The sequence below is a fragment of the Sabethes cyaneus genome, chromosome 3, assembly GCF_943734655.1.
Source record: "Sabethes cyaneus chromosome 3, idSabCyanKW18_F2, whole genome shotgun sequence".
Taxonomy (NCBI): Eukaryota; Metazoa; Arthropoda; class Insecta; order Diptera; family Culicidae; genus Sabethes; species Sabethes cyaneus.
In genome coordinates this window covers 82,888,106-82,909,293 of record NC_071355.1, presented here as the reverse complement: position 1 = coordinate 82,909,293, position 21,188 = coordinate 82,888,106, and the positions used below count along the sequence as shown (strand labels likewise).

General features: G+C 39.5%; 3 protein-coding genes across 3 annotated transcripts; 2 read left to right on the top strand and 1 right to left on the bottom strand.

Annotated features, from left to right (window-relative positions):
* Positions 1 to 649: 649 nt before the first annotated feature.
* On the top strand, positions 650 to 11,275 carry LOC128744550 (regulator of nonsense transcripts 1 homolog). Its single transcript, XM_053841631.1, has 5 exons — positions 650 to 748; positions 859 to 1,164; positions 6,678 to 7,075; positions 7,139 to 9,402; positions 9,491 to 11,275. The coding sequence occupies exons 2-5, from the start codon at positions 970 to 972 to the stop codon at positions 10,021 to 10,023; spliced, it is 3,390 nt and encodes a 1,129-aa protein (XP_053697606.1). The 5' UTR covers positions 650 to 748; positions 859 to 969; the 3' UTR covers positions 10,024 to 11,275.
* Positions 11,276 to 12,163: 888 nt separating this feature from the next.
* On the bottom strand, positions 12,164 to 15,366 carry LOC128742196 (zinc finger protein with KRAB and SCAN domains 8-like). Its single transcript, XM_053838465.1, has 4 exons — positions 14,145 to 15,366; positions 13,594 to 14,070; positions 13,307 to 13,541; positions 12,164 to 13,020 (listed from the first exon to the last, which is right to left on the bottom strand). Exons 1-4 carry the CDS (start codon positions 15,315 to 15,317, stop codon positions 12,851 to 12,853), a joined length of 2,055 nt encoding a protein of 684 aa, XP_053694440.1. The 5' UTR covers positions 15,318 to 15,366; the 3' UTR covers positions 12,164 to 12,850.
* Positions 15,367 to 15,990: 624 nt separating this feature from the next.
* Positions 15,991 to 18,146, top strand: LOC128742939 (MAU2 chromatid cohesion factor homolog). The gene is made up of 4 exons (XM_053839438.1): positions 15,991 to 16,455; positions 16,512 to 17,037; positions 17,099 to 17,561; positions 17,643 to 18,146. The coding sequence occupies exons 1-4, from the start codon at positions 16,051 to 16,053 to the stop codon at positions 18,097 to 18,099; spliced, it is 1,851 nt and encodes a 616-aa protein (XP_053695413.1). The 5' UTR covers positions 15,991 to 16,050; the 3' UTR covers positions 18,100 to 18,146.
* The last annotated feature ends 3,042 nt before the right edge of the window (positions 18,147 to 21,188 follow it).

The window sequence follows — 21,188 nt, the reverse complement described above, 5'->3', positions numbered from 1 at the left end:
CTTATTGTTTAGTATTTATTATGTAAGCAAATTTTGATAGTTTTAAATAAAATCCACGCAAATAAAAATTATAGTAAGTATATACATTATTTTCTAACCCAATCATAACATTTAATTGATTCCAAAGCGCGTATTTTAAGAAAAAATTCAAATTCGCTTCGGGTGATTTTAGTTTTCTATGTGTTTGACAACTGGAAATAAAAATATCATCATTTTCACCGCGGCGCCAACTACTTGTCGAATGAAGCTTTTGTTTTCCTATAAGGTCGATTCTGAGTCGACCTGGAGTCGACCGATCTCCTTTCTCTCTTATCCTGGTGCAATCCTTGCATGCTAGAGCGAAAGAAAAAGAAAATGAGCGGACAGCGGGTTGTAGTAAGAAGAGTTGCCAATAATATAAATAAATGGAAAGCATTACAAAAATCAAGCTTTGTATCGTTTGTATCAGATATTACATGCAGATTTATTTTGTTCATTTGGTTCATTTACACACGTATTTTTGTGGTTTATTAATTTTCGGATTGTATTAATTTTCTGTTCAAAAATATGAATTGATTGGGAATTATTTCATTACTATCCAACCTATCGAAGGTTAATGTATATAAATCTATGTATATTTATAAAAAAACTAGCAGCTCTGGTGGTGACAAAAGAAAATTGCCTGAACCGTACATCGCGTTTTCGTTTCCAATGTGCTGCTGCGAAAAAAATAAAATCTATAATTTTTGCGAAAATCCCCCCATTTCTGGTAAGTTTCCTATAGAATTTTACTTCATTTAACACGATATAAAGAAGTAAATCGGAATAACGTTGTATTGCGGTCAATAAAGAACTGTAACAACTTTTCTTCTCTTCCAGGGATAGAATTGACGTGAGTGTTGAAATTGCCTCTACGTCAGTAGTGGCTAATACAAGCATAAGTGAAATATCAAGGTAAATATCGCAGGAATCAAGCGCCACACGGTGGAAATGAGTGTAGACACCTACGATGGTGCGGTTGGATCCCAAACGTTGACTTTCCTGGACACCGAGGAAAACGATCTTATTGGTGCGGATACCCAGGGAACGGATTTCGACTTCCGGGACTTCACCATCCCGTCGCAGAGTCAAACGTTAGCATCCCAACTGGATCATCTGGGAGGTGCTAGTGGCTCCGGTAGTCAGGTGGGTAAAACAGACACGTTTCATTTTGCGTTTCTTTACTCTTATTAGGAAGAGAAAAGTAAGTTTAGCTTCTGCGTTATATCTATCACCTTGAACAATATCAGAAAGTGATTACTGATTGTAAGGTTCAAAAATTCAAGCACGTATAAAGTTTAATAAGCATATCGTTTATTCCATAGCGATTATAGCAAAAAAATGCAGTGCATGTTATACAGCAAACACCCGGCTGTGATGAGTCCATACAGGAAAAAAAGGTTCAAAAATACGTAAAAGATTTTGACATTTTCCATAGCTCGAATGTTTTCATCTGCAGCAAAGTAGCTTACAAAACCATAGTAAAATTTTTAGAATAATGAAAACAGAAAATAGAGACCAGCAGTTATACAGCATCCGTGCTCATACGAGTCTGTTATATTTTCAAAACGGCGTGTCCCGTTCGTCTGTCCAACATAGGTGATACAGCAAAAATATTTTACTGAGATGAGAACCGTAGATTTAATATGTGTTCAAATTAAGGCTTTAGCACTATGTAGGTACCTATTCATTTTTCCCTGTTGATTCTCAAGACGTCAACAGTATGGTAACAATGGCATCAATTCAACACTTTTATCACATTTATTCCGATAATCCAGAATGGGTTTGGTTAGAATAATTCTACATATAAAGCAAAGCAAAGTCTGGGTGCTACATTTCGTTATCGAAACTTGACCTTCTGTTTATACAATAGACTTCGCAGTCAGTTGTTAGAGTACAGGACAATTGCGGGGCCAGTGCAACGATCTTATTATCTTATCTCGAACAGCCTCTTCCAGCCAAGATTCGAACATACGACGACTGGCATACTAGACCAGCATCGTACCTCGAGGGCAAGTAGCAGGCATCGCACATAAACTTAGCTAAATTACTACATAAATGTTCATTTAGTTACTAATGACGTACTAGCATTGTAGCATCGTAACTACAACAGATACAGCAAAACTGTACTCAGCGAAATTGAAGACGATAACTAGTTCTACAAATGTTCCATGCACAACTTTGTCTCCGATTTTTCTTTCGGCAGATTACGTAGCCAACTATTAGCACAGGACAACTGCGGGGCTCATACTACGAACAGTCTTTCTCAGCCGAGTTGCGAATATGCGATAACTAGCTTGTCAGATCAATGTCGCACGTCGAGGGTAGCCTCTGTTACATGCTGCATATATTTTTATAATGCATTTTCCAGCACACTTCCTCCCGTAGTACTAGTATTAAAATGCAGCCCATCTCTCCTTTTTCTCTCTAAGAGTCCAATTACTGCTACGCTACTACACTATATATCATAAAAGTAATAACATATGGAATCTAAGCAGAAAAGCAGTTCATTTTGACAAATCAAAAGCGTGACAAAATCGGGTAAAAAACGTGACAAAATCGGGTTACCACTGTATAAGTCCTGCGTCGTAATCTGGACAATGAATCTGCAAAAAACTTAATCGCCTTCACCAGAAAAAAACCGATTTAATCCACCTGATGGTGAAAGGAACCTTTGTTATACCATCTTACTTTTATTGTTTGAAAGAACTGATAGGTCTTTGAAGCATAATTCAACTGTTAGTCAACGCTGTGATAGTTGGTTCATATAAATTTTACTGACGAATAATAAAGATAATGAATAATAATACCTTTTGTTTGGTATCAAAATCAAGAAAATCAGTTCAGTAATTTAAAAGTTTTGATTAAAAAAAGTTTGTCAAAATAACGATTTTTAAACAGGCAACCCAAACGCCTAATGAAAATTTGCGGAGCTAAAATTTTCTGAAAATGACCAGAGAAGTTTACAAAATTCAAACAAAATTGGAGCACCTTTAAATTTTGAGAGATACTTTTTTTACGAGTTTGCTGAGATACTTATGGAAGTTGTTAGTAACAATTAGGTAAGATGTTATTGATTTGAGTAAATCGAGTCAAAGTAAGTGACAGAAAATCATAATCCTTATGGGGACATAAACGACCAAAAATTTTGATCATTATTTTTATTTCAGATTTTGATTTTGCAGTCTTTTCTGCTTATTTTGATACTAAATTTGTAATGATCCGACCACGGGAAGTGGCCGAAAAACGATCATACACATAAGCATTCCAGTGCGGCGTGGAACAACTTCTGCGGAATAAAACGCCGCTCCTGGAAAACCACGAGTTTCAAACTTTATGTACCTTTTTCTCAGAAACTACACAACGTATTGGAACAAACTTTTGTTTGTTTTGTTGGTAGTAGCTTGGTAAAGACTTTTATAACTTTTAAGGTTTGTAAACGAAACAGAGCCAGAGAAAAAAGAAAAAGAAGACAAAATTGTATTTTTTCAGCCATCTTTTCTTCTTTTTCGGTTTCCTCAGGCTGTGTTTCGTTTACAAACCTGAAAAGTTATAAAAGTCTTTGGCAAGCTACTACCAACAAAACAAAAAAAAAATTGTTCTAATACGTTGCGTAGTTTCTGAGAAATTGTAAAGATTTCTTGAATAAATTTTATCAATCACTAGCTGCCGGATCAGCTTCGTACTGTGACAAATTGAGTTAAGTGACTTAAATTATAAATTTCGTATGTACTCAAAGCATAAGTTAAGTTTTGCACTTTTTTTGAAAAGTGCTTTGATGAAATGGTTAGCTGATGACCGGATTTTCACAGAACATTTGTTTTTTACAATTGTGCTAAACCATCGGTTAGACATGGCCTGGGTAATTCTCATGATTGGTTGAAATTTGTGTTTCATTTGTATAAGAGCCACCCTTCTAGAGGGGGGAGGTCTCATACTACCATTAAACATTTCTTACCTCCAAAAACTCCCACGTGCCAAATTTGGTTTCATTTGCTTGATTAGTTCTCGAGTTATGCAGAAATTTGTGTTTCATTTGTATGGGAGCCCTCCCTTCCAGAGAGGGGAGGGTTCTCGAACCATCATAATAACTTTTTCCATTCCCAAAAACCCCTGCATATAAATTTTCATGCCAATCGGTTCAGAAATTCATTTTTATAGCTATAAATTTTTGAAGTATCTTTTGACCGGTAAAATGAATTCCTTAGAAATTTTGCCGATATATTCGCAGTGCTAAAACCTTCTATTTGATGCCCAAATAATTGTAACTAGAAAAATTATCTTGATTAAAATCATTATAAATTACTGTAAAATGTAATGTGTTGTACACGATTGCTCATAACTTCCAAATTAAACATCCAATCTAAAAAACAATTCAATAGTAATCTATGAGGCTAGATTACCATTCAAATGAGATCAATAGCGCATAAATCGGTTAAGCCATCTCTGAGAAACAGGCGATATTTATTACCTTGTCATACCGCGCATTTCAGCATAACTTTTAAACTACTTGCTTGTTTTCAATAAAACTTCCTGAAAATTTTTATGATAGCAAGAGCTCTCATTTGGTACCGTAAATTCGTGTGAAATTGATCACTTTTTGGAGTATGTTTTAAATACCTTTGCATAGAAACATATTTCAGAAGACAATTCAATTTTAAAATAAGTACTGTAGTTGTGCTGGTTACACGACCACATAGAAAAAATTCATGCCTACAAAAACACCCACATGCCAAATATGGTTCCATTTGATTAATTAGTTTTCGAGTTATGAGAAAATTTGTATCTCATTTGTATAGGAGCCCCCTCTCCCAAAGTGGGGAGGGGTCTGAATTCACCATAGCAAAAATTCTTGTCTCCAAAAACAACCACATGTTAAATTTTGTTCCATTTGCTTGATTAGTTCTCGAGTTATGCAGAAATTTGTGTTTCATTTGTATGGGAGCCCCCCCCCCTCTTAGTGGGGGAGGGGTCTTTTGCCATCGAGAGAACCTTTCCTAGCACCAAAAACCTCTACATGCACATTTTCACCCCGATCGGTTCAGTAATTTTCGATTCTATAAGGAACATAGGGACAGACAGACAGACAGAAATCCATTTTTATAGGTATAGATAAGATTTATCCTGCATGTAGGTAACATGTAGGCGCCTCCCAGTTGGCCTCGAGGTATGATGCTGGCCTAATAAGCCAGTCGTCGTATGTTCGAATCTCGGCTGGGAGAGGCTGTTGGAATCAATAGGATCGTAGCAACTGGCCCTGCAATAGTCCTGTATTCTAACAGAAGGTACATAAACAGAAGGTCAAGTTTCGATGACGGAATGTAGAACCTAGGCTTTGCTTTGCTTTGCTTTGTAGGCAACAATGTCATGTATTTCAGTTACTTATAGAAAGATGAGACAGTCGGCCCTACATTAGCGTCTGCTAGATTAATATGAGCGATAAAAAGGGGTTGAAACTAATTTTAGCAACGTAACTATGTTTTTCTGAAAACACATACGTAGCTATTTAGCATTATAAATATGTACATGTACGATTTACGTATAAAATCTTTACGGAATTCGGTTATAATCTCAGATTATAGCTTGGTTCGACCCATACACCTTCTAGCATTGGATAAAAGCTAGGAGTCACAACGACTGCTTGTTAACTACATTTTAACTACTACATTTACTTGTTAACTTTAGTAATTACAACTTTAGTAATTTAGTAATTACATTACTTTTTAACTACTACATTTCACGGTCAAGACTAAAAACACGAGGTTTGGTCTATGATGAGTTTTCCAACATTTTCTCAAAGAGGGACAAATACTAACACCAAAACTAAATAATTTTAGAAAAATCAATTTTTTAACTTTGAATGCGATTTCCTCATTTTCGTATTTTGTAACATGGGACAGATATGTTTCCAGCCGCAGATAGTTACTAGGGAATAATACCACATAATACCTTTCAAACAAGCAAAAGCGCATGAATTGGTTCAGCCATCTCCGAGAAACAGGCGATAGAAAAGAAGGGTAGAACGACCCCTTTCAGCTGCCCTGCTATGAACAACGCTGCAGACTCATCGATCTTGACCCGTTGAACACCCGTCGCGACGTGATCAGAGCAATGGCAGTCGCCGACATGCTGACCTCGAGAGTGGATTGCCCATGTCTACTCGCGAACCTCAACATATACGCCCAAAGTCGTGTTCTACGCAACGGTCCATTTCTGCGTGTACCGCATCGGCGAACCAACTATAGCACATTTAGCACAATCATCGGTCTGCAACGCCATTTCAATCGATTCACACATTGCTTCGACTTAAACGTCAGCCGCGAGGTACTGAAAACTCGTTTCCTGGCACTAGCACGTAGATTCTAGTTTAAGTGTATCAGTAGGGCCAGTAGGCCCGTTGATATTTTTTATACAAATAAACAAATAAGGGTCCTGCACCATACACACACAGGCATTGCTCAGTTCGTCGAACGCTATCGATTGGTATGTGCGACTTGGCCCTCCGGGCCTTGGATCAATTTCGTGTTTTTCGACCAATTTAAACATGTTAAAAACTTCAGTCAAGTCGTAGAGTCATAAAAAATGTCTTCTGGCAGATTTCAGCTGGAAATAATGTTACACACTGGTTTCTGATATTTTATATATATACTTTGCGACAGCTCAACGGATTCGGCCGCCGTCTCGGGTCGGATGCATCGAAAATCGCCGGCATCACTTCGGGCATCAGCGAGCTCCAGTTCGAGGAGGACGAAGACGATGCTGTCGTTGCGAGTCAGGACTTGCCGACACACGCCTGCCGCTACTGTGGCATTCACGAACCCAGCACGGTGGTGATGTGCAACATTTGCAAGAAATGGTTTTGCAACGGCCGTGGAAGTACCTCCGGGTCGCACATCGTCAACCATTTGGTACGCGCAAAGCATCGGGAAGTGACATTGCACGGCGATGGCCCGCTTGGCGAAACCGTATTGGAGTGTTACTCGTGCGGTGTCCGGAACGTATTTGTTCTTGGCTTCATCCCGGCGAAAGCGGACTCGGTTGTTGTGCTACTGTGCAGGTGCGTGTATCTTTGCGTGTTCCGATATGATTGGATTTTTATTTTATTAATTTTTATTGACAGACAACCGTGTGCGGCCCAGAACTCGATCAAGGACATGAACTGGGATCAGGAGCAGTGGAAACCACTGATCGCCGATCGGTGCTTTCTGTTTTGGCTAGTTAAAGTCCCCACCGAACAAGAACAAATGCGAGCACGTCAGGTCTCCGCAGCGCAGATCAACAAGTTGGAAGAATTGTGGAAAGAGAATGTTGATGCCACTTTTCAGGACCTAGAGAAACCTGGCATTGATAAGGAACCTTCACCCGTTCTGTTCCGTTACGTCGATGGTTACCAGTATCAGAACATTTTTGGTCCGCTGGTAAAATTGGAAGCGGACTATGACAAACGTCTGAAGGAAAGCCAAACACAAGAGAACATTGAAATACGCTGGGACACTGGTTTGAACAAAAAAACGATCGCCTATTTCACTCTTGCCAAGAACGACGGAGATATGAAGTTGATGCACGGAGATGAACTGCGATTGCGCTACACTGGTGAATTGCATAAGCCGTGGAGTTGCATTGGGCATGTTATCAAGGTTCCGGACAATTATGGCGAGGACGTTGGTCTAGAACTGAAACATAACCACCAGGCTCCGATCGAATGCACTTTGCACTTTGCAGTTGATTTCATATGGAAGGGAACTTCCTTCGATCGTATGCAGATGGCTCTGCGAAAGTTTGCCGTGGATGACAACAGCGTATCGAATTACATCTATTCACGATTGCTAGGCCATGGTCGTCAGGACGGTTCCGATGACGTTACTTTTCGCATCAATAATTTGCCGAAACATTTTAGTGCGCCCAATCTGCCGGATTTGAATCGTTCCCAAGTATATGCCGTAAAACATGCCCTACAACGTCCGCTTAGCTTGATCCAGGGCCCTCCAGGAACAGGAAAAACTGTTACATCCGCCACCATTGTTTACCAGCTGGTTCGTTTAAATGGAGGTCCAATACTTGTATGTGCTCCAAGTAATACCGCCGTAGACCAATTAACGGAAAAAATCCACCGCACCAATCTGAAAGTGGTTCGTGTTTGCGCAAAGTCCCGTGAAGCAATCGATTCTCCGGTAAGTTTTCTTGCATTACACAATCAAATTCGCAACATGGAGCAAAACACTGATCTAAAGAAACTCCAACAATTGAAAGATGAAACCGGAGAGCTGAGCTCTTCTGATGAAAAACGTTACAGAATGCTAAAGAAACAGGCTGAGCGCGAGTTGCTAGAAGCTGCTGATGTTATTTGTTGTACTTGCGTTGGCGCTGGTGATCCACGCCTTCAGCGTATAAAATTTAGCTCGATTCTAATCGATGAATCAATGCAATCGACCGAACCTGAATGCATGGTTCCTGTGGTTCTCGGTGCAAAACAGCTCATTCTGGTGGGTGACCACTGTCAACTGGGACCGGTTGTTATGTGTAAAAAAGCAGCCAAAGCAGGATTATCGCAGAGTTTGTTCGAGCGCTTGGTAGTGCTTGGGATACGTCCATTCCGACTGGAGGTTCAGTATCGTATGCACCCCGAACTGTCCCAATTTCCATCGAATTTCTTCTACGAAGGTAGCCTTCAAAACGGTGTTTGTGCTGAAGAACGCAAGCTCAAAGTTGATTTTCCATGGCCATCGCCGGACACTCCGATGTTTTTCCTGGTAACGCAGGGACAGGAAGAAATTGCTGGATCCGGAACGTCCTACTTAAATCGAACGGAAGCATCTAACGTAGAGAAGATTACTACCAGATTTTTGAAAGCTGGTGTAAAACCGGAGCAGATCGGAATCATCACTCCGTACGAGGGTCAGCGTGCCTATTTGGTTCAGTACATGCAATATCAAGGGTCACTTCATTCCAAGCTATATCAGGAAATCGAAATTGCCAGCGTCGACGCGTTCCAAGGCAGAGAAAAGGATATTATTATTATGTCATGCGTTCGCTCCAATGAACACCAGGGAATCGGTTTTCTCAATGATCCACGCAGGTTGAATGTAGCTTTGACGCGGGCCAAATACGGAATCATTATAGTCGGCAATCCAAAGGTCCTTTCCAAGCAGCAGTTATGGAATCATCTATTGAACTTTTACAAAGATAAAAAAGTACTGGTTGAAGGATCTTTGAATAACCTTAAGGAATCGATGATTCAATTTACCAAACCGAAAAAGATTGTCAACACATTGAACCCTGGTTCACATTTCATGAATACTATTATGTACGATGCCAAGGAGGCCGGCTACTTCGAGAGAAACCACCACAACGCTAACTTTGGCGGAAATTCTTTCGCAAATCCAGGTACGTTAATTGTTCCCGTAACCACGTTTTATTCTATTTAACAAAAATTAAATTGTTTGAAATCAACGTTATCTGTTTGCTTTCACAGGTCCAATTGGCAGCATGATGAACGGTCCTAGGAATCCTCCACTGGACATGTTTACCCGTACACATGATCCAATCAGTTATATCTCACCAGAGCGTGCTCAAGCAGCGATCAACAACATGCCAGTACCAGTCGGCATGTTTATGAATATGTCCAACGTTCCGCCACGCTTCTACCAGCAACAACAAGCGATGCAAGCGGCCAAACAAGCACGTCGTATCAAACCCGGAACCGGTCCAATCGGAACAAAGCCAAAACAACGTCCCATTGGGCCGCCATCAAGCCAGAATCAGCACACACCTGGACCCATTGGGTCTGGTTCGCTTACCCAGGGAATGTCGCAAAATATGTCTCAACCGGGCTTCAGTCTTTCGCAGCAACCAGATTTCTCCCAAGATTACTTGGCTGAATACCGCTCGCAGGTGGACGGGCTTCTATCGCAAGATTCCACCTTCGGACCGAGCCAGTCTATCGAAAATGCTGCCGATCGTCTGGTGTTTGAGCTGCCTCCGAATCAGTTCTCACAGCCATATTGATAAAAAGGAATACAGGATGAACAGGATGGCGTGTAGCCCGGGGGTATATCTTTGAAGCAGATCAAAGCAGCAGCAGCAGAAACAGCAGTCAACAGTAATATCGCATCTTCGCCAAATTACCAATTCGCAGTTTGAACGAGAGTTAAAGTGGACGAAAAAGGAAAAGCTGAAACCCTCATGCAAATGGAACGCGGTGCATTAGGATTTTGGGAGGTAGGAAACCGTCCCTAGTGCGAATCTACTGGTGCTTGACCCCGCGCCGTCATCGTCGTCAAAGTCGTCTTGTCGGAAAACGGGAAATAAGGCGGGATGGAATTTGGAATAAGAGCGACTCTAACGCGACCAACAAACAAGCTGCCACTAGGATTTTTTCCCTGGAAATCATAGCAGCAGCCGCAACAGCAAGAAATTGTGCGATCAACACAACTATAGCTAACTAACCATTAACTGAACATCTCTACTGCAATTGGACGCAAATCTCCCAAACAACCAATCGTCGGCTTCGCATGGGTCCTTCTGTGACAGCGTCACTGGCAAAATTGTTGTCCGAATAGGCATGATAGCAGCAGTGAGCCGTTAAATAGCCCAATCGATGAAGGAACGTTTTATAGCTGAACTACTAGCAGCAATGGGAGAGATATTCCTGCAATGTGAGCGGTTTAGAGCATTGTTCTCCGAAAATTTATTTTCATTTTATATTGAAAAACTTATTTGTTCATTTTCTCTTCCTCGTTTTCATGCAATTCATTTTGTTTTTATTTTGGATACAGCAAGTCTCGCGAGTAACGCGCGTAATGGCATGAGTACTATACCTGGTTAGCGCGCAGAATTGATCAAAACGAAATCGTTTTTATTTTTTATATGACTACTTACAAATAGTTTGGTAAACGTTATTTCTTTATGCAGTACCCAGAAACACTTGAAATTAGAAAGGTAGACTAAATTATATATGAGTGGGAAAGGACCGTACCATGCTCAAGACTACATTGTCTATCGTTGCATTCAGACGTCTGTCTATGATCGCTAAACGGTTGCGAGTAACATGGAACCTCTGGATAAGAAAAGTAACCGTGGTATTTGCGTATCATGGAAATCACCATGAAATTTTCTCTTCCTTGGCAGCATAGACAAGATTCTGTACAAAACCGGCATCACACTTGGTTGGTAAAACCGGAAAGATGGCGAACGTAGGCTTAACAGGAGGTACCTTTTCCAACAAAAAAAAAATAAATAAAATGAAATAAAAACCAGTTCTTTTGGCATATTTCGTGTTTGCATTAATCCGAAACCTACACTGTCGTTTGTCGTCAGAAAACGTTTCTATGTCCAATCAGATTATGGGCTCTGATAGGTCGAGTCGAGTGTCATTGCTTTATTGGTTTACTATAGTAAAAACTAAAGCAACAAAAGACATCAGAAGTAATTCGGATCAGAACTCTTGGTAAAGATCCAGGCAACAAAAACGTATTTTGGTTGGGAAAGACTTGATCTGGAGTATTAACATCTGTTGGATGAAAAGAACGCAGTGTTGCCGAAAATCGGACTGTTCCAGGAGAAGAAGGCAGCTGTATCGCAAATTCTTTCAGAAGTTCAAAGTTTCGTTTTCCAAAGGCCTTGTGCTGAGAGTCGAAATGTGTAGAGATAAGATATTGGTATTTTGACAGATGACTGAGCGGTGTTCGAAAGGTGGATGCAGCGCTGAACACCTTAACCAACCTGAACAGTTCTTTAAGAGTAACAGAGTTACTCATCGTCATGAAAGGTTGGATGAAAGCCATGGCGGGTAACCTTAGGCAGTGCAAATCTCTGATTTTTTCCGTAGTAAGTAAACAACTATCATACCGGCTTCATAGAAGGTCGGCCTACAACCGACCAAATATTTACCGGTCCTCCAATCGTACCCCGGAGACCGAGAGGACTGTGGGACTCATTTCGCTGGGGTTTTAGAAATGGTTAAAGCGAAATACGATCAACATACAGGGCTCGATTTCCATCACCGGTCAACCAACGCTGTCAAAAAGACGAATCTTCAATGTTCTGGCAAATCTCAACAATTTTGCGGATCTGCTCGGAAAATTACTGTGGCATAAACAAAAAAAATATGTACTGTTTCCAATCACAATTTTTATTTAATCCGACAAAGATGTCTTGTTACGAATTACAGCTAACACGTATCAACAAATACATTTGTAAAGTTTTTGCAAGATATTGCTACGACCTAGGTACATATATTAGTAAATTTGTGGTTCGAGCATTCCTCGTAATGATCGGAAGATTTGTGACTCGACCTAGATATAAATTAGAATCATAAGATTTTTCACACTCGTTTCTAAGCATTTCTAAGCATTTAAGCTACTGATAAGTGTTATATGTTAAAAAATACTTTGTAGGTAATCGTTATATATCTAGTAGATATTGAATATAGTTTCATAAGCACTGTTTGATAGCCTTTACCTATCTAGTTAAATCTAAATCATATATATTCGCAGCACGTTAATTTTTCCGAACGTAATTTGTTCAGATAGTACGATTCACTTGAGTTAGTTTCATGAAACTACATGCCAGGAATAGATTATTTAATGATTAGCAGCAGCACGATTATTAGACGTGTTTTTTTTTTGTAAAAGATTCGAATACATGCATTAAATGGATAAATTTGACGAGTAAAGTAGGTACAATGTAATAAAATAACATAACAATAAAAGTAACATCTCTGAAGCTAAATAAAATCAAATTAGATTGTACAATCATATCACCCTCTTTTGACATAGATTAAAAGTAAACAAGCTGATTTAAAATAAAACAAATACGCTTCCAATTATCTGCTTCAACCAACGAACATGTATTTTTGTCTGGAAATTTTTCGGTCATGCGTCTTCCGGTGTGTGTTCCTATTGGCCGAACTAGTAAACCGTCGGTTGCATACATCACAGACGTAGTTTTTCTCTCCGGTGTGAACATAAGTATGATTTTTCAGTTGGAAGTTAGTTGCAAAGGCTACAATGAATTGGATGAGAGTAAAATATAATTTATTATTATATTTTATTTAAGACACTTTACCACTGTTGTGGCATTCGTGTCTAACTTAAAACTAAAAGAATTATATTACATTTGGTTGTAAAGTTTTGTGTCTTTCAAAAAATTAAGCACTGTTTTTTCTTTTTCGTCATTGTTAGATAGAAGCTCTTCGATTGTAATACCCTCCATATTGTTGTTTCGACGGATATCTGCGTATTCCTGGCAAGTAAAATATAAGAAAAACAACATTTGCGCGTAAAATTACCTTTCTCGCACATGGTGCATGCGAAGGGCTTTTCCCCCGTATGTGACCGCATGTGAACCGTCAAATGCACATGCAGCATGAAACTTTTGCCACACTGCTGACATGAGTACGGTTTTTCTTTCGTATGAGTACGCATATGGATTTTCAGGTCACCTTTACCGGCAAAGGCCTTCCCGCAGACAGTACATACCATATTTTTTACCTTTTTCTCGCCTGTGTGCTGTCGCATATGACCCTAAAATAAAATAAATTAAAAATAATGATTTTAAAACTTCAAATACACTTACGCTCAGTTCTCCCTGGCTTGGATAGGCTTTTTCACAAAGGTCACACCGGAAAGGCCGCTCGCCCGTGTGCAACCGTATGTGAATCATGAGATTTCCATTTTGGTTGAATCGCTTCTGACAGTATGGACATTCGAAAGGCTTTTCGTTGGTGTGTATGCGAGTATGTGCCTTCAATTGCCACGATAGTGTAAACCCTTTACCGCACTCTGTACAGACATGTGACTTCTCGCCCAGATGAATCTTATTGTGGGTGTTCAGCAAGCTTTTCGTCATAAAACGTTTTCCACACGTTTCGCAGTTGTAGCGTCGTTCAGTCGAGTGCCGACGCATGTGAACTCGGAGCATGGATTTTTCATGGAATCGTGCCTCGCATTTGTTGCAGGCGTGGGTCTTTTCTCCGGAATGTCGCGACGCATGGCTTTCCAACTTTGATTGATCGGCGAACGCACGAGGGCACTGGGTACAATTGAATTGTTTCTGAGAAACAAAATAATACAAATTTACAACAATAGATTAAAACATAAATAGCAAAAGTTGACTTTAGCACCAACCTGCGAATGTGTTTTTAAATGCTTTTTGTGCTCCAGGTTATTTTCAAACTTTTGATCACAGACTTTGCAGTGTAATCCTGCTGTTTCTTTATTGTTTAGATTAGTTTTTGCAGCCGGCTCCAACTTATGGTTTTTATCATGATCTTCGTCATTTATCATATCTAGGTTTTCTTGCTCGAGTCGATTTTGTTCGTGATCATCTGATCGGGGGACAGATGGAGCCAACTGTTTTTCCATATTCTGAATATATTCCTCTGTTAGAGCGTCTTTTAAATAATCCACATGAATCATCTCATCGTCTTCGTTATCATCTAAATCTTGGTCCTTAGGAACGCTTCCAATGAACTCGGATAATTCCTTTCTGAGATTTTCTAAAACCACCGATTCTTCTTGTTGGGAGGATTTTGGCGAAAACTTCGGTACAGGCTCATTTAATAACTCACTTGGATCCACTTCGAAGGTTTTACTTCCGGAACAAACTAAGTCCTGTTCCAGTGGGTTTTCTGCAACAGAAAAACTAGCTTCCAGACCCGTTTGAATATTTTGCTCGATAGATTGTTGCGGTTCTTCCATTGTTAATGGAATACTGATGGTCTCAGGTAGTCCCGCCGAAGCAGCTGTTATCGAACGTCCCCCTTTCATCAACTGAAACCGCAGTTCTTCGATGGGAACTACCACGGCTGATGTCTCCATGTGTCCATTGCCGTCAGTTAAAACAACATTAAGAATTTCATATTTTGTTTGACTGTCTTGTTTAATCACAACGGATTTGTCTATTAAATTTCGGATTGCAATATCTGACCGTTCACACTGTTGCCGAAAGTTGCAAATTCGTTCTACTTCGTGCAAACAGTCTAAGCAGATATGGCTCGGTAGTCCATCCGATTCTTCAATTGGAATATTGATGCATCCCATTACAGTCACGGCCAGTTCACATTCGAATAAATCTTTGAGCTGATCCTTATCCTTTTCTACTAAACAAGTCCTGCAGACTCTATCTAGATAGACGATTCTAGGACCGCTATTGCCAGTATTGTTGGACGACGTATGGTCTATTCCAATACTATTTTCAGATGACGCTGTTTGAGGTCCAACGGGATCAGCGGAGTTGGTTGCAGTTGAAAACTGCGTATTGGTAGGATCACCCGGAATCGACACAAAGTCACTATCCATTATGTAGCGTTTGATTTTGGCTTGATGGTATATTGCAAACACTAAGGCCAGATAGATACATCCATTCTTGCGCAAATTTAAAAATCACTGAAATTAATCTATATGCAAAATTCCATCCGCACCGCGAGCAAAACAGAAAATCGATAATTTGAAGTGAAAGTATAAGTGACACTGACAGTATACACTCTGCAAAAGAACCTTGTAGAGACTCAAGAACTAACTCCTGAATAAGAAGCAGCAGACAAAGAATACGTAACGGTTGAAACATTCTCTCTTCACATGATTCCTTTAGCTTTACCGTGAGAGGATTCTAAAGATGTTAAAGTGAAAAAAATCCGTCGAAAATGTTTTTTATTCAGTGGTTGGTGTCGCAGAGTTCTGTTACTGACAGACACTGTCAATATCGCAATATTTTTCTCATTACGGGTCAAGGTCAGGGTTTATTCACTACAGTTGGGTTGGAACTAACCCAAGTTAAAAAAACAATAGACATTGCTTCGTGCTTTGCTTATTTTTTCGTGATTTTTCACGTTTTGTTGGGTATTTTTCTGATGGAGTGTATAACTTACTCCGCAACTGTAAAATTTTACTATATTTTGGGTAAAAGTTACCGACCGTGTAAGCAACGTCAACATCGGGGAAACTTTCGTAAACAAGCGACGCAAAGTGATATTTTCGTAATTTTCTTCCAAATAATTGTGTAAACGAGAGCTGGTTCTACAAATTCGTAACCATGACATCTTCCCAAGATGCCTGCTACATATCTTTGCTTGGACTAGCGGAATATTTTCGAACGGCTACGCCCCCAAATATCAAGAAGTGTATTCAGTGTCTGCAGGCCCTATTTACCTTCAAGCCGCCCCTGAAAGTGGAAGCTCGAACTCATTTACAGCTGGGGCAGATTCTTATGGCGTATACAAAAAATATTGAACTGGCCCGGAATCACCTGGAGCAGGCCTGGATGCTTTCGGAAAATATTAATAATTTTGACGACGTGAAATTCGATACAGCGAGTTTGTTGGCTCAACTCTACCAGCAGCAGGAGCAGAGTGCGTTGGCAAAGCCGGTTTTGCGTAAAGCGATTGAACTGTCTCAGCATAACGTTTATTGGCACTGCAAGCTGTTATTCCAGTTGGCGGTAAGTTGTGCAAATGCAATTTCTTGACATGATCGTTAGATTTCCCTTTATCCTAGCAAACACACGCCACCGACAAAGAATATGCTTTAGCTTCGGAGTTGCTGGCCGTTGGGGTAGAATCTACCGATGAATCCAATGCTACTTATTTGAAGTCACTGTTTCTGCTTAGTCGAGCGATGATAATGATGATCGAACGGAAAAACAGTGATGTTCTGGTTATATTGAACCAAGCAGGGACAATCATAGATAATTCGATTCAGAACATTCATCTGAAAGAATACCTGAAGGTATTCTTCTTCGTGTTGCAGGTTTGTCACTACTTGCAATTAGGGCAGGTGAAAACCGTAAAGACAAGTTTGAAACAGCTGCAGCAGAGTATTCAAACTATAATGGCACCAAATTGGCCAACCGATGAACAAATCTTCGGTCAGAATAGTACTGAAATGTTTATGTGGCTACCGAAGGAGCAGCTCTATGTCCTGGTTTACTTGGTGACAGTTTCCCACTCGATGATGGCCGGTTATATGGACAAGGCGCAGAAGTACACTGAGAAGGCATTGACCCAGATTGAAAAGTTGAAGTGTAAGTCACGTGTTTTAAAAAAGTTCATGAATCATTATGAATGCTTTGCGTTTGTTTTCAGCTCAGGAAAATAAACCTATTCTTGCAGTGTTTCAAATTATTCTGCTTGAACATATCATTATGTGCCGGCTTGTGATGGGCAACAAATCGTTGGCGATTAAAGAAATTGCTTTAGCTAAAGACGTTTGCCTTTCGTCACATAATAAGTTTTTGCTCAAAAAGCATTCGGCTCAATTGCATTGTTTGCTTGGACTGTATGCGATGTCAGCCAGTTTGTTTGACCATGCGGAACGACAGTTTCTTAGTTGTATTGCGGATTCTAACGAAAGAGATTTGAAACTTTTTGCCAACTTGAATTTGGCAATTGTCTATTTGCGTATGAAACGAGAACAAGATTTAAGACAAATTCTGGAAACAGTTCAGCAGGAGAATTCTCAATGCTCTAACAGTCAAGCGCTAATGGGAAGTTTCTACTATGTGCAGGGGTTGAATGCGTTTCATAAGAGCAGCTTCCACGAGGCAAAGTAAGTGAATCCATGATTCTTCTTTCGTAACGTTATTTTCTGTGTATTGACCGTCAATATAATAAATCTGTTCGATTACAGACGTTTTCTCCGCGAGACTTTGAAGATGGCAAACGCTGAAGATTTGAATCGACTGACTTCCTGCTCGCTAGTTCTCTTAAGTCACGTTTTTCTCAGCATCGGTAACTCTAAAGAAAGTATGAACATGGTTACACCAGCTATGCAGCTGGCATCGAAAATCCCTGACATCCACGTGCAACTTTGGGGAAGTGCCATACTTAAAGACCTACACCGAATGCTCAAGGAACAGGCTTTGGAAAATGAAGCCTATAATAATCATTTAAATTTTTCGCAAAATTTGATTGCCGATCAGCTCAAGTGTACTAAATTTCCGGAACATACACTTATCAACTGGCTGCAGGGTGACCCACCGTTGCCAATGCTGACGCAAGATATCCCGGAAATGGCCCCCATCCAATCAACAGCGACAGTGGTTCGTGTCGCTGGACAACCAGGGCAGCAAATAATCTATCAGTAAAGTTCGAAATGTGTGCTTGATGAATTTAAGGTTCGATTGATTCCAATTATGCGCAACATATATACTCTTCATCGCGGTGTCAGCGAATTGACTGTTTCATCCGAAAGTTGTCCAAATTGGTTTAATCAATGTGAAATATGTATGGTATGGTTTTTAAAAAATAATTTATATTGTGCTAATAAGATTCAAAGAGATTTCTTGGAAAATGTATGCACCTATTTCTATTCTTTTGTATTCAACTGTTATTTACAATTTGCAGTAGCTCAAATCGAAGTTATAATTATCTTTTGGTTACAAAGTTCTTTTACTGTAGGCGGTATACAATAGGTACGCCTTGACATATTTAATCAATTTTAATCATTATCATACAATTTGTAGTTTCTAGTATCATTGCCGTAAAAACAGTGATTCTGCATTTCTGTTCCATGAATCCAACTAGCTTGAACCGGTATTATTTTACGGAAATCTCCGGCTCGATATTCGGGTTGCAGGAGGATGGATGAATCTCGCTAATTGAGTTTACGTGTTTACGATAAATTATATTTGAAAACGTGGCGCTAATTATAAGCATCTTCTTTTGCAAACTGGCAGCAACATTTAAGTGTTTCCAATCCAGTTGGACTTGGTCCTACTTAAAATTTTATCATTGACGTAACAATGCATTGAGCCTAGGGGGAAAGCTACTATTAGCTGAAAATTTACATTTAATAGAAAAATGTCAAATTTTCGAAAGGAAGTTTATAATGAGGAACCCGTATCGAGCTCGGTAAAAAAATTCTCTAGCAAAAATCTCCGTTCTCCCCCACCAAACTGGGTGAAAATTCCGCTAATGATGATACTTCCGAGACCGTCAACACGATCGGACAGGATTTATTGGCACAAGAAATAACGAAACGCGTGCGCTCTATCTATTTACTGAAACGTTAGTGTCGTCAGTGACCGCGCAGCACGTGTGGTCTTTTTTTGCATACGAAACCGACGGAGGCAGTTGGTTCAAAATATTCCATCGATGGATTGAAATTTTCAATCAAACGGCAACTATTAAGTTTGAAAAGTTGAGTTTTTTTTTCAATTTTATTCAACTTCGCAAAATTTTATTTTGATGAATGAAAAAAAAAAGTCAAATCGATTGTTAGAGTTATTGTAATTAATAATGTTTAATTATTTTAGTCAAAGGGAGAATGTACATCAGTAATTCCCTAGTAAAGAATTAACAATAATAATATTTTTTACACCAATTTTCTCTAGAATAAATATTTATGTCTCATAAAAAATAAAGCGACTCGAACCGGTACGTTGGCAGAGCTGTATTAAATCAACACCGTTAGCTGTTTGCACCAGCCAATCTGAAAAGAAGGTTTTAAGCTAACAGATAACGCAAAGCATGGCCTTTTGTCATCAATTTGAAGAATTGGATAAATAACAATTTCGAATCATAGTACGGTGATAGGTTTGAATTCTATTTCAAACATGTTGCTATGTGGCTACTTTTTGTTAGTCATACCGTTTTTTGAGGATGGACAAAATATAAAAGATTTTTTTCCTCTATACTTTCCATATTCTGTATAATTAAAAATCATTTTACTCAACATAATGTTACATAAAATGCGACCCCCCGGCACATCGCCATTTTTCTACAGTATCCCCCCGTTAATACGACACCCAATAATCCGACGACTCAATAGTCCGGATCTCGCTAATCCGGAAAATTCCGAATTAAAAAGCATTGAACTTGACTTCTTTCAATCTAACACTACCTTCGTTTGGCGTCAGAATGGCACTCTTTCTAACTAAATGGAAATGGTACATGGTGCTGCTTCTAACTACGTTCACATTTGCTATGGCTATAATATTTCCATTGCTATTCTCAATAGACTGATGTGCTTGCACTTATTTCGACACTAACTAAGAATTTCAAAGTATTTTGTTGACGAAACTGAGCATTACCGAGTATAAAACATAGTTATTGCGTACTTACGACAAATATTTTCAAAAATTTCCGGAGTTGTTTACGTATGGATGTAACCAAAACCACATTTCAAACTCACGCTGACGTCAGTTTGACTGTCGGATTATCGAGTCAAAATTCGCTAATCCGGCTATAAATTTGTCGGATTAGCGGGGTGGTACTGTATAACTAAAATGGGGTACTGTCAGATCATATGTGAGAGTGTATTGGTGACACCGGGCGGGGCTACACTGTTTCTGTGTAACACGAGCCTGAAGAACCAATTAGTCAAGCAATTAGTTACCGTGACACAAATGAGCAAGAATAGTATACTATAGCCTATACCTATACCTATAGGTAGTATGTATAGATAAGAATTAATGATAGCTTTCTCTCCAGGCTATGGAGAAGAGAGGGTCCTGCAGTCCTGCAGTTTCTGAGAAGTAATTTTTTGTAGAGTTTTCCTGTCTTCAACAAAGTTGTGTGGAATATCTTTTCCTGCTGTTGCTAGAACCTCATCTCCTGAATACAGCGGGTTTCTTGCCGAGATGGGCTAGGCTAATCCTTCGTCTTTATACACAATTCTCCTGAACACCGCCAAAGACACCAGCTGTTCAAAACCTATGAGTGCTCGCAGATTCTATTCGCGCAATATTCACATCTCATGCAACCACCCAGTTATCTTCGAGTAGTTATCTTTTCATATCCCAAGGACTTGTACGGAGGCTCAGAGATCACAAATGCTTGGAATTATAGTAGTCACGACTCCCGCTTGTAATACTCATTGTTAATGTATTTCCGAAGCTATGTGTGTTCAGGGGTGTCCAAATTTTGTCGCGAACAAGCCTTATTTTTAATAATTTGTGTTGGATAGGACGGGAATAGGCAATTACGACGAAGCAGCAACATACCCTAAATGGGATTTATTCAGTACTATTTTTCGAAGAACTTTTCCTTAGACACCGTTAAAATCCGAGCTAACGTTAGACTTTCACCAAATTTTGAAATATTGCGTTAGTTTAAAAAAACGGTAAAACATACTGAGATAACATACTTTCAAAAGCCATAGAAAATTCAAATTTTGTCGTATTGACCTAAAACTTTGGATTTTAACAGTTCAAGTAGTATAGAAATATAAGAA

What these genes read in the sequence shown, in the direction of transcription:
- LOC128744550 (XM_053841631.1), top strand. Translation starts at nt 970, where the DNA reads ATGAGTGTAGACACCTACGATGGTGCGGTTGGATCCCAAACGTTGACT. An exon ending in GTTGTTGTGCTACTGTGCAG is followed by an intron (nt 7,076 to 7,138) that starts GTGCGTGTATCT and finishes TTTTATTGACAG; the next exon opens with ACAACCGTGTGCGGCCCAGA. An exon ending in AAATTCTTTCGCAAATCCAG is followed by an intron (nt 9,403 to 9,490) that starts GTACGTTAATTG and finishes TTGCTTTCACAG; the next exon opens with GTCCAATTGGCAGCATGATG.
- LOC128742196 (XM_053838465.1), bottom strand. Translation starts at nt 15,317, where the DNA reads ATGGATAGTGACTTTGTGTCGATTCCGGGTGATCCTACCAATACGCAG. An exon ending in ATTTAAAAACACATTCGCAG is followed by an intron (nt 14,071 to 14,144) that starts GTTGGTGCTAAA and finishes TTTGTTTCTCAG; the next exon opens with AAACAATTCAATTGTACCCA. An exon ending in CAAGCCAGGGAGAACTGAGC is followed by an intron (nt 13,542 to 13,593) that starts GTAAGTGTATTT and finishes ATTTTATTTTAG; the next exon opens with GGTCATATGCGACAGCACAC.
- LOC128742939 (XM_053839438.1), top strand. Translation starts at nt 16,051, where the DNA reads ATGACATCTTCCCAAGATGCCTGCTACATATCTTTGCTTGGACTAGCG. An exon ending in AGCTGTTATTCCAGTTGGCG is followed by an intron (nt 16,456 to 16,511) that starts GTAAGTTGTGCA and finishes CCTTTATCCTAG; the next exon opens with CAAACACACGCCACCGACAA. An exon ending in AGCAGCTTCCACGAGGCAAA is followed by an intron (nt 17,562 to 17,642) that starts GTAAGTGAATCC and finishes GTTCGATTACAG; the next exon opens with ACGTTTTCTCCGCGAGACTT.